The sequence below is a fragment of the Lepisosteus oculatus genome, chromosome 8, assembly GCF_040954835.1.
Source record: "Lepisosteus oculatus isolate fLepOcu1 chromosome 8, fLepOcu1.hap2, whole genome shotgun sequence".
Classification (NCBI taxonomy): domain Eukaryota; kingdom Metazoa; phylum Chordata; class Actinopteri; order Semionotiformes; family Lepisosteidae; genus Lepisosteus; species Lepisosteus oculatus.
In genome coordinates, this window is record NC_090703.1 from 16293547 (window position 1) to 16306933 (window position 13387).

A 13387-nucleotide genomic window follows, 5' to 3' on the forward strand; every position below is an offset into this window, starting at 1 on the left:
TCTGAGATTAATGCAACTAAAGGTCATGGACTGTTCCTGTGAAAAGTACAAATTTTAAGATCCTATAAAAAACTTGCACAAAAATGTCATTTTACTTCTTGCAATGGAGAGTGCAATGTCACTTACACTACCAGTGGCGGCTACTATGTATTTCATATTGTATATTTGCAGTAATATATCCTAACCATCCAATGTCTAATTTTATGCATTATAACAAACTAAAGCAGACCTAATCCTGTTTGATTTATAAAGGCAAGAAATAACAAGGAGAAGTTTATCTCTCAAAATGCATAACTCTGTCCCTCACTGGTTTACCACATTACATTGGATGGTATTAAAGTAAATCTATATGAAAAAAGTTGAAAAGGAAATTATGAAATATTTCCTAGATTATGTAAATGACACACATCTCTGACACATTTCAATTAATCCAAGCTAGAGTCGCTGCCTATTCACATGAATGAATAAAACTGGCCCCAAGCCATCTTGCATTATTTGCAATACTTAGTTCTGAAAAACTTTCAGGACTGTTGCCCTTGATCCGACTGGACCCAACTACTAGAATACTAATCTACAATATTGTTTTTAAACCTCAAATCCATGATTTAGGGGGAATGTAAATGGAATATGCAAAGTAAATCTCTAAATCTAAGAAAACTAAATTCAATATTTGAGATTTGTCAACATAAACAATAAAACAAAACAAACAATATGGCATGTTGCAAAACCCTTAAGAGAGAGAGCTTATGTTAGGAATTAACACCAATATTTACTCAAGGGTTCTTGATGAGAACTAACTCTTCAAGTTAAACTCAAACACCTGTATTTGTATTTCTTTGATAAAGAGCAAATATAAAACACCCAATTAGATTAACTTCTTTTAATTTGTACTTGAGGCTCAGAATGTTTACACAGTTTATGTGTAAATACAGTATGAAGTGAATAGGCTTGTATCACAAATAATCAAAATTCAAGTTTATTCTACTGTTGTAAAAAGATACCAAAACATACCTGCAAAAGACCTTCTTAGATGTCCTCTTAGTGATGATATGTGTGTGAAATCCAAGACAATTTTTCAGGGTTAAAAATAGCATCAACTTATCTTAGAGATACTTCTTGACTAAATCAAAATATTCCTGTTTGCCTGCTCAGCATAGTCCTTAACGAAAATAACAATGGGGAAAGAATTGGAAATTTTTTACTGTAATAGCAAAATAAATGAGTACTGTATTACACCTCATTCATGACCTTTGTCACCAAACAATCCCTGTGTAAACCATTACAATAACAGCTGTGCTACAGTGATTTTACTCCAAACCCACAGGAACCAGACTCATTCAACTGCAGAAAACCAGGGCCAACTATAATATTATCAGTAATATTTCAAAGCTGCACAAAATACAGTATTTTCTTAATTAAGTACTGTACAATAATGCTGCCTTATAAACTCTCCTAGAATAAACAGTAGGAGGTAAACACACCATGTTTAGAATCACAGGATTTGTACCACAAACAAGCACAAGAGATCATATATTGTGTGTTTTCCTCCCCATTTACTTTTCCTCATTCTTCCCCTGGTACTCAATGACTTCATTTACATTAGCTGATAACAGCTTTCATGTTTGCCAAAAAAAGAGACACATTAGTGGTGAGGAAAGCCTCCCAAACAAAAAGGCAATGTGTCACATCTTTGACACTTTCTACAATGCCTGTACAGTACATTGGGTGGAGTACTGTATAATGTAATAAAATAGAATGATGTCATTGATGCAAAATCTGAAGAATTTTTTTGTTGTTATTCTAAAACGGTAAATCTAAGTGCATCATCAGTCCCTACTCCATGCTTACACTGACTTTGCAGACCAGCCCTAAAGAACATTTGCTTTTTAATGTAAAACTGTTTTTTTTTCTTGCCAAAAATGGATGGTAATAAAGATGTGACACAAAATAAGTGCAAAAACATATTGTTACTTCCATACTAATACGTTGCAAACACCTTACAAGAAATCTATTTTATTCATTTTGCTACCAATTAAATGAGCTGTAGTAAATATACAGTATACAGTATCATGGATATATCAATTATCATGGATATTTTTATGTATTAACTCTGTAGAAAAGAAAAAAAACGAAGTAAAGAGTACTAACACAAATAATTGTTAGCCTGTAGAGGAACAATCAAAACTTCAATTGATGGTATTTGGAATACACTTTTCTTACTGACAATAAATGCATTTGAATACAATTAACGAGACTGGCTTGCAATCTAGAGACTGAATATAGAATCAAGAGATGGAAAAAAAAAGATTTAGAATAGAGATGTTCTGTATATGTAGGTCAATAAAGAATTCCCAAAGGAAAAGCCAAAAATGAAAACAAATAAAGGTGTGACTAATGATTTTGTCACCTAGAAGCAATTTTCCAAATGGCTAGGGTTCTCTGGTAAATGAAATGTGTGCAAGCCGCACTGCATTTAGAGATCCTGTTTTGTTTTCCTGACAAAGCACTCTAATTTGGCACTTCCTTTGCATTCACCCCATATGCACTCATACAACGCTCCATGAACATGATACTCCAGTCATCTGTTCAGGTGTTGGCCCATGTGGCAAGTTATAAAGAGGTGTTTGGCTTATTAAAGTTGAAGGACTTTATATAGCTTTAGAATTTTTTAAAAAGCTGATGCATTAAGCGACAAGTTATTCCAAATAACACAGAACAGAAAACAATATCCAGGTATAACTATTTTAATGTCAGCAAAAGTAATGTTAGTGGGTATGTAAGTTTTAAAGTGCACAAAGACGCATCTAAAACCTGCAGATGAAGCACAAATTCCATTGTAATATTGTGATGAAAACGCCAAAGGGTATTCTGTTTCAGATTCTCATCTTTATAGAAAAGACATGCATTTGAGCATCTAGAGAGAGCCCAGCCATGTTCTAGATGTTAAATCTGCAGCTTAAATCTAACAACTCTCCTTTTGTCGTAAATGATCATACTTCAGGCTATCTATATTAACATCTGTATGGTAGAAAAAGGAAAAAATATATTTAAGTAAGTTTGCTTAAAGAAATCTTAACTTTTATCATAATTTGAAGGCCTTATGCATTTTGTGATCTTTTTTAAATACAGCGACTAAAAATATTAGTGTTATAATGATATTACATGGCTAATGATGTATGTGGCTGATGCAATAACTTCAGCATGTGTTTGTGCCAGGGGACAGTGTGTAGGTGCTGTGGAAGCATCAGCTTTTTAAAGGCTAATTTTAAACCTTGGAGTCGTCTCCAGGAATGCCTGAGGCTTCCAGAACAACACAAACTCCAAATAAGCCCATTGCTACTATACAACAGCATTCTGGAAAACAGGTTTTAAAGGCAGTTCCTTTTGTCCTTAGCTATTGCACATACAGTATTATTGCATGCAATCTGGAACTATTCCCTGTTGTTTAGGTTTTTTTAGATTATGTTGCTTAATAAAGATGCCAGCAAAAAAAAACCTGCTAGAAATACTTTTGAAAAGTTGCTCCATAGAAAAGCAAATGCGCATTGGACTGTAATGTGTCACCCATACAGAACTGTATGTGAAGCATAATTATACAGCCTTACAGATGCCTTACACCATATTTATTTCAGTAAGATCTGGTGTAATACAGAAATGTATCGTGAAATATATCACAGAGCATAGGTACTTGCCTCATCAAGGATAAATACTGTATACTATAGCACTAATGGTTTTCAAATGTTACTCAAAAGGCTATTTTTAAGTGGACCAGCTACCCAAAATATATAGTTTTATTTTTAAAACTGTAGAATTCACCAATTGTTAGTAAATAAATATTAAATATTTACAGTTTAACTTTTTAAAGAACTACTTTTCGTTGAGTTGAAAGTTATTGAATAGATGTTTATTAAGAATTATGTCTCGAGATGTATCTGGTGTCTTTTTGAATTCTGAAATAATTTCATGACTCATGCCCTATTAATAATTACCTCTGGGGTTTTTACTGTCATAGGATAGTGCTACGGGTATGGTAGTTGGAAGCTTTCATCTGTAATTCACACCTCATAATATCTCCAACAGTACCTGGTGATATTTCATGACAGCACACACCCTGTTGTGCATAACAGCTTAATGGTACATTTGGTATAGTAAACAGAATATCCTCTCATTAGATATCAAGACGTTTTCTAAGGCATTTACTCAGACATAGGAATCAAATAGAAATCTATAATCAAACATCAAGTTGCACAGAGTCAAGGCAACAACATAGGATGACAGCTATCAGTAAGCCGCTTATCCTGGTCAGCATCTACTGTACCTGAGCAACACACATCAGCTCTCAGAACATTCAAACCCAACACAGACAGAAGCCTGAGCTGAAACTGCACCCAGAGGTGTGCACAGCAGTGTTGCTAACATTCATGCGATCCACAAAACTAACAAAAAATATGAAATAAAACAATAATGCATGAATCAAATGTTTCTTTAGAAATCCAAATCAGGCTAAATCAGCAGTCTGGATAAACACTCTTACCCCCTGATGATATCTTTAGCACCACTTTATTCCAGAAACCCAAAATATAAATTATCCATGAAAAAAGAAAACTTGTTTCAGACTCTCTACTGCGAGACCAGATTCCACAAAACAATACTTGCAGCTTTTACTATTACAATACAGCATTTTTTTAAACAATAAAACTCTGCAATAATTAAAATCAATCTTCTAGTTCATAACTTGGTCAAGTCTTTGAAGCAAAGGATTGGCTACTTATTGCTGGTTTAAAATGATAGGCAAGTGGCCCTCTCTTATCTGTGACCTTTCTGATTTTGTCACTAACAAATTGCTTCACTGCCAAGTTTATCACCTTTACACATCAACAGCTAAGTGAAAAGTAAGAGGCTTTGAGTTCTTAATTTTGTGTGGTAGCTTACTGGGTTATGCATCGATTTGAACTGTCAATGCTGTGCAGATACTGTAACTATGATTCCAAGAATTTCTAATTGTGAACAAATTTAAGAACAATATTGCATGCCAGCAGGGGCAAAACATAGGCCGAATAACATTTATGCTTCACTCACACAAAATTGATGATAGGATATTCATTTAGATGTCCATATTCAGAGAGGACATAGTAGTATCTCTCTATTCCCCAGCAAAGCTTCACCATGCTTTTTTTTTAAAAAAAGGACAAATAATACTGATGGAAATATAGGATTGTACTGATGCCACAAATATTTAAAATGTTATCACATTATTGCATATAAAATCATAATCACACAAACTTTTAAAAAAGTTTACATAAATACAAAAGTACTAATTGAAAATATATTTTAGCAATTACTTGTTGTCAAAGTTCTGATATGTGTTGCTTGCATTGTTTAAAAGACAAAAACAGGGAGTTATGGAATGTGTAATAAATTTGGAAAATAACAATACAGATCTCTTGTTAACAAAGCAAGAGTAAAATATAGTATTCGACTTTACACCAAGAGTAAAATATAGTATTCAACCTTATACCATCTTTTGGTGAAATAGTGGAGATAGCATACTTACTGTACCTTCTAAAAGGGTGGGTACAGTATATTTACTTTTAAAATGAAAGTAAAAATATGTCTGTCTTACCAGACCTGACTGGTTATATGAATATATTATGTGGAAAAACAGAACTCAAAGTAAAATGTTATATTTGTGTTGGAACAAATAAAATTAATCTTTTAATTTAAATTGGGGCAGCAGGTAAAAAACGCTTAAATAGATGAACCTTTCGAGGACTCCTGAGAGGCACAGAATCTCTTAATGGCAGGTAGAAAATGCAACAATGCAGTGTGCATACTAAACACTTAAGAGATTTACTGCATTCATTCTGACCTTGTTATACTGTCATAAAGATTGGTGCCTATTTTTTGTTGTTTGTTGGTAACTAAAGAAGAACTAACAAATTGTAATAGCTTTATGAAAAAAACAATTGTATGAGTTAGTATATGACAAATTTACCTAATTATTTTTTTTGTATAATTACATGATAGGAACTCATTAAAAAAACATTACATGCACTCAGCAGAGGAGAATATTTATCCAGGAGTTCTTATGACCTCCCCGAAAACCCAGCTCAGAAAAACAAAAGTTTTTTTTATGTCATTTGTGACTTTTCTGGAGAGTAAGCATAAAGGATTTCATTGTTACAGCTACTTAAGAAATCTCATACAATGTATTGATTTGTTTGTTAAAAAATAATCATTAGCCCTATTACTGAATTCTGTATTATTTAAGGTATTTTCACATGATTATATTTTTATAAATACAGTATGTATATTTACTTGCATGCACTCTGTAAAAAGGGCAAAAATATGATATTAGAATATATGACCCATCCTAATCAATTTGATCTCATCAATCCTGTGCATTTTAAGACTATTAACAGAAATTATTTCTGAAACATTATCATTTACACACTGCCTTAAATATTCACACTGTCTAAATATGAGACATTCACATATACTTAGTAAAAAAGTGGAGCAGTGGCTCTGTGGCTAAGGATCTGCGCCTGTGACTGGAAGGTTGCCGGTTCAAATCCCGCGGCCGGCAGAGGAATCCTACTCTGTTGGGCCCCTGAGCAAGGCCCTTAACTCTAACTGCTCCAGGGGCGCTGTACAATGGCTGACCCTGCGCTCTGACCCCAAGCTTCTCTCCCTGTCTGTGTCTGTGTCTCCATGGAGAAAAGCTGGGGTATGCGAAAAGACGAATTCCTAATGCAAGAAATTGTATAGGGCTAATAAAGAAACATTAAAACCTGCCTTACCTACCAAACACACTGCTTCAATAATAAAATGAAAATCTTCTATTTTAACCTACACATATCAGTTTCTCAAGAAGAGATTCGTAAACTACATGACATTGTGAAAGTACTTTTCAAAATTTTCAACAAACCTCCATGTATAAGACGTTTAAGAAGCGGAGCTTCGGAGTTTGTCATTATCTTTAACAACATCACATTTTCAACACCTAAGTAAAGCTCTGAATAATGTAGTGGGTTATTTTTTTCCTTTGGCAATACATTAAATTCATAAATTATTCTACAGCTACTCATATCATCTTCTCCAATCCTACCTAATTATGCAGAAAAAGCAACATTAAAAACACAACTCTGACTAAATGCATTGATGTTTATTCTTGATTAAGTACAAATCCTGGAATATTTTAGATATTGGCACCCAGGAGCAAAGGGTGAACATCACCAATAAGAAGGGATTTAAAGCTCCAGATGCTGTTCAATTAAGCAGTGGGGAAACAAGAATCAAGGCTTCTTCTTAAATATCATCCCAAAGCTTCTACTTCCTGCACTGAATAAAGAACAACATTCTCACCGAAGACAGGCAATTGATATCAGGTGTACTTCTGCTATGACCGTTGGACGTGATGTGAACAACAACCTGCAGATGGATATACTGAGATGAAAAACTCAGATATTGAAAAGGCAATATGATAAACCTTCAGATACTATAATACCAGCACAACAAAAAAAATCAGGTTCATCTTCACAAGATGTGAGGGTTTTGTTTTCACTGCAAATTGCTGTATTACCCAATGGTTCTGTTTTATTGACATATTTATTTATTACCTCATCACACTTCCCCAGTTTAATCATTCTATTTGTTTTAGAAATTACAGTTCAGGACCAGTGTTTGCCATAGCTACAATAATTTTGTACAAGATATCCAAACACTATCTCATCAATGGTAATGATTTTTTTTCCCTCTTGGGGTGATTGATTAAATAAGAAATCACATTTGCATACCACTTTTCAACCCATAGCACTACACAGAAGTGCAGCAGTCACCTGGATGGCACACAGCTGCCATTACCAGCCAGCAGCCTGTGGTGGAAAAGTGACAAATAACTTCAGAAGGCTCCACAGCCGAAACGTTGTGTTTCCTTTCTTCTCTTTTCAGCATGGAATACACCTTTACTTGTTCCTTTCCAGCCTATGGATGCTGACGCAGCTACCTACTGGAATATATGGATGTTAATTTGTACAAACCCAGAATGGAATTAATCTGGACACCAGATTTAACACCACTATTCCTACAAACAGTATGATAAAATATTTATGACCAGGCTGCTAGGATGGCAGTTGAATGTCCCAAATAAAGAATGACACCTCCTACATGTCCATATTGGGACGTTTATTTGGAAATTGTGATGGTCAAGATGGTCCATAGATTGGTCACCTACTAATCCACCAAAAACTATTTCCTAAAAGGTTTGCCATTCCAGCACTGACCAGGCCCAACTTTGTTTAGCTTTGGAGACCTAACAAAATCAGACTACAAAGTGGTAAAATTGATGTTTAATTGTAACTTTATTACAATGTTCTATTCGCTATCACCAGTCCATAGCATAATACAGTTTCCCTTTAATTAAAATCTGTAACAAGATTTGCTATCCAATACTAGGGTCAGACCAGGGAAAACCCCTTGCATGTGGGTTCATCTACAAATTGCTGTTGTCATCATATACTTAACATACCACTGTGGCAAATGAATCCAAAAGCAACGAGCTCAAGAAAGCACAGGAAGGCTGTGAACTGTTAATAGGCTACTGCCCTCCGGCAAGTGATTCCTCGGGTGTCTGGTTCATGGCAAGGCTAATTCCAAACTCGGACACAAAATGAACAGGTGAAAGAAGAAGAAATTGCTAATTGCTTTCAGATGTCTTTTTTCCTGAATATTATGTTTCCTTGTAGTATTCACACTTCTCTGGGTTAATATTGGGGCCCTCTACAAATTTATGTAGCAGTCTACAGATAATTGTAAACGTCTGAGGATAAATTAAGAAGTTCTTTGTTTTCTCTGTGGAGAATACACTACATACCTAATATAGTCTAGTTTACTCTATAATCTTTCTCAGTCCTTCTCGTTTTGGTGGGAAAAGCAAAACATTTGACCAAATACATGTATTGATTTCATTGATTTTGAATATTTTTTTTTCTTATGGTCTTATTTTATATGAACTCAATGAAATGTTTAATATGTTTTAAAGCAATAAGCAGTTGTGGTGTGTCAACTCATAGAAAGCAGTACAGAGATACAGTATTAGTATATCCAGCATTCACTCCTACTTACACAGACAGGGAAACTTTTCTTTCACAACTATATGATAGTTCTAATAGAATTTTATGGAGATAATTCTAAAGGAACAACAATACTAAGTATTACACATTTTCTGTCATTACTTTGTAGTTTTAATTTGACTCAATATCCAAAGTCTATTAAATTGTGTGCTCACTTATGGCAAAAGATGCATAATTAGGATTTACACATTAAAAAGGCTTTTAATCTGGATTATTATTTACAATTATTATAGTTATTATTGCAATTGACTTTGGTTCTCTGCTTGTAACAAAATAAAATTTAAGCTCACGAGTAAATCCTACAGGTGAACAAAAAGGTGGACTGTATAGAGGATTTATGAGCTCTGTTCCTTGCCCTTATATCGATTCTTCAGATGGCACTCCTAAACAAGGGAAGCTCTAAAAGGAACTATTCACCTCTGACAATTTTATGTGACCTAAATCGGCTACAGTGGCACATCAGACTGAATAAAGCCTAGATGGGTTTTGTCTCTGCTACCCATTAGAGTGTACAATACATTTTGAACTCCCGGCTGCGTTTCCAACCAAGATCGACAAATTTCAGAATTTGGTTCACATAACACACACAGTGAATTTTATATATCCTTCAATCAAGAAATCCCAGAACATTCTATGGATTGTTGTCCAGCACCTTAGTAATAAAAATCAATTTTCTTTTTCAGTTAACTGTTCTAAATACTGTAACTATTTTCTCAACAGCGTTGAATAAGGTTACTCGTAAAGCTGTTCATCCGTCATTTTTGATCCCAAACCAAGGTCTTCGAAGTTCCTTGGCAATTACGTGTGAGCTCCGTAATTAGTTTGGATTAATTAGTTCCAAATAGTACTAACTGGTCTAATGACCCTTGCAGCCAACCAACGACAATCGTAAAACAACTCCTCATCATCAGTGATAAAAAAACAAGTACAGCACACATCCATATACAGGTGTCTAATGGGCGTCTTTAAAACGGAGATGGAGTCTCTTCAATCACTCTGCAGCGTACCAGCTGCGACGGTTCTTCACACAGTTCCTCGCATTATATCATATCATTTTCAAACATAACTGCCATGCACGACCACATCTATGTAACTCATCTGAGTCAATACTTAAAAATAGAACCATCTTGAAGAAGCTAACGTGTGAACAGAACTTGTCAAAGTCACATTTGCAATGAACACCTAACGCAAAGCCCTAACAGTAGAGCAACATGCTTAATTACAGAAATTAGTGAAAATACAGTACCAGACGTGTAATTAACAGTTCAACTAGCTAACGACATATTTGCAATCCAACACTTGCGTTCGCGACTGACTTCAGAATTAATTGTGGTTACATCGTCCGTCAAATTCTTCAAATATACAAATAGAGCCTTGAACTTTCTCTCCAAATTACGACTGTTTTATTTGCGACCTTACACCACAGGGAAAGAAACTTTTTATTGCAAACACCAGCATCACAAGCACACGGCTACTTCAAACGTGAATCGTGTGGTAAAAATAAAACGAAATTAAGGAGACACTGGAAATCATATTTCAGTTCATGACTACATCTGTAATCCGTATTGAGACAGTAAAGCAAGTTCCACGCTCAGAACAGAATTGCTATGAACGCTGCGCAAAACAAAGAGGAACCCCCCTTGTGCACAGTCCGAAAGAAGCAAACGCATAAAAGAAAATGGGGAAACAAGGTTGAGATTTCAGTTATATCCACGGTCGAATGAGAGAGCCTGCATTCTGTTACATTACTTGTGGTATTCACGCGTTAAGGTGATGCTTCAGCATTAATTGAATGGAAGAGTAATGTCTAGGGGGCTGCAGACAGCGACACTGTCTTGGCTTCGAAAGATACACGAGAGAAGCCTAAAGTAAACACCGTGTTAAAATGTATCATTTTAAACGCTGTGCATTACTTACAGTTCTTAAGAACTGAATTTCATCTTCCCCTTCACCTCCTTCGGCCATGGCTGTTGAGGAGCCTGCTTAGACTCTGATAGCCTCCACTGTCGGCTCGCAGCTCCGCGCTGCTACTCCTCTCGTACCGATATTAGCATATAGCTAATCCACAGCCATATAGGGGAGCCTGGGCAAACCTACTGCACTGCAGCCTGTCACTCACTCCCGCTTACTGCCAATGCCCGAGATAACGTTCCCAGGGGAGCTCTTCGCAGGCAAGCACCAGTTCTTGGGGATACCGAAGGTACAGAAAACACGGAAGACATGGAAATAAATCCTTTGCAGTCAAAATACAGCACCGGTGTCAGATCCCTGACGTCAGCAGTAGCGTTTATTTCATGCAGAATTGACCAAAATATCGAGCGTGGGTTCTGTATAGCACGCCTTTGAATATTAAACATGATTATACTGTATTAGTCACCGCATGTTTTTTAATATGACTGTTTACATTTAATAGAAACATTTTCTAACACAACCAAGTATGCGTAATTACAAGTAGCCTAACTGATTTTCTGTGATGAATAATCCATGCTTTTAAGGAAAACGTGTATAGAACTGCTTATACCATGTCCCTTTAACGTTATGTTTCATACAACTCCTCTCAGGTTTTGAATTAACCAACAATAACTAGCTGGAGACTTTATAATAGCAATTCTAATGTTAAATACAGTTCACTGTTCCCTGATTGCAAGTACAAACGACCGCAGTGTAAGTATTGTTTAATTTCAGTTATGTCTAAATTGCAAGCCTTCCATAGTTTCAGTGTCACAATAGCATCCCTGTAATTTGGTGCCTTATGATGAGATGGCTTTTGGCACGCGTTAAAAAGCGTGTCTATACTGTTTTAGAAAGCATCACAATGTGTTTCAGCTGGGATCATTAAAATATCATAGAAAATGCAGTGAGATTTAATCCTTTTTGAAAGACCGTTTTAGCTTTAGGGTAGGTTGTTGAGTACTTTAAATCTGATTCAGTGTAATCCCTACATGATATGTTCCAAACAAATTAAAGATTAATAACAATTCTTTCCTTAACCCCACCAATTAGAAATACAACATTTTTATTTTTCTTAAAACGGTAGCTTATTTATTAATTTATTTAAACACGGGATCATATAACTATTGAGTGTATCTGTGGTTGTCATGACACGCATCAGCAAACTGAAAATTGGTAAAGCATCTATACATATTTCAACGCCATGCTCAGTATGAAATAAAGTACTGTAATCTTAGATGAGTACAATGTAAACAAATAAAATAAGGAACACACTAATTTCACGGGTAAATAAAAAGTAAAAACACCCACATAAATGTTTAAATTGTTGTGTTGTTAATTGGCAGACATGGTGACATACTGTACAGAAGGGACATGTCACAATGGACATAGGTGCCATGTCACACCTCTGGGGTTTTGGTTTTGTTTCTGGGCTAGGGAACCTTCTGTATGGAGTATGTATGTTCTCACTGTGTTCATATGAGTTTTATCCAGGAGCTATGATCTCCCCCCACCTCTCTTTCAGCACAGAAGTCTACAGTTATTGACTGTGCCCATTTCCTGAGAAATCCTGCCGGTTTGAGGCCTTGAAATTATTCATGGCTAAGGACTAGGAAACTCCTTTGGACAAATTAGGTAGATATGTACACCAATTAAAAAAGATTGGGCATCATGGCCAGCCATTTGTGCCTTAAATCATTCACTGGTTGAAAGAGAACTTTTTGGCATCTGCATCTTTCAGAATTTCATAAGCATATTTTAAATTTATGGCCTAGTGATTATAAAACACTCTGAGGACAGGAGATAAAGCTCTTCAATTAATTGAATGATTAGACTCACTAAACTAACTGAAGAGGTGCAGTGGAAATAAAGTGAAAGGATTTAACAATTCTGAAAGTAAACAACAACCAATCAAAATGTTTACTTCACACACAGCAAACTGTAGGATGTAAGACAACAGCTACTAATATACACAAATGAATTTTCTATGGATACTGCCATGTTATGTCGTGGATAATAAGTCACTAGGAAGAATATCAAGGTAGTGGGTAATTAAAGCTACTAACAATTTGGTATGAAGCATTGAATTAATTTATCTTCTTTGTATCCTGATTTATATCTGAATTGAAAAGTAAGGATAATTGACAATAATTCAACTTATGTATATTTGAAATGATGGCTACAACAAGAAACAGAAAAAAAAAACTATCTGCACAGATTTTGACCTATAGAAAAGAATCTTCACAGATGAAGATTAAACAAATATCCATAAAGTGCCATTACAATGACAATAATACTTTAATTAG

The 13387-nt window shown here is 35.2% G+C and overlaps 1 protein-coding gene across 7 annotated transcripts in view; it reads right to left on the reverse strand.

Moving 5' to 3' along the window:
• The window catches only part of ryr3 (ryanodine receptor 3), a 169263-nt gene extending 158088 nt beyond the window's left edge, over positions 1–11175 (reverse strand). For 6 of the 7 annotated variants that reach the window (XM_069193301.1, XM_069193302.1, XM_069193300.1 and 3 more), the window contains exon 1: positions 11049–11174. In XM_069193301.1, the coding sequence (XP_069049402.1) occupies positions 11049–11096 (48 nt within the window). In that variant the 5' untranslated portion in view covers positions 11097–11174. Of the gene's footprint in view, positions 1–11048 lie in introns of all 7 variants that reach the window. The other variant, XM_069193299.1, reaches the window with a different exon arrangement.
• Positions 11176–13387: the final 2212 nt, after the last annotated feature.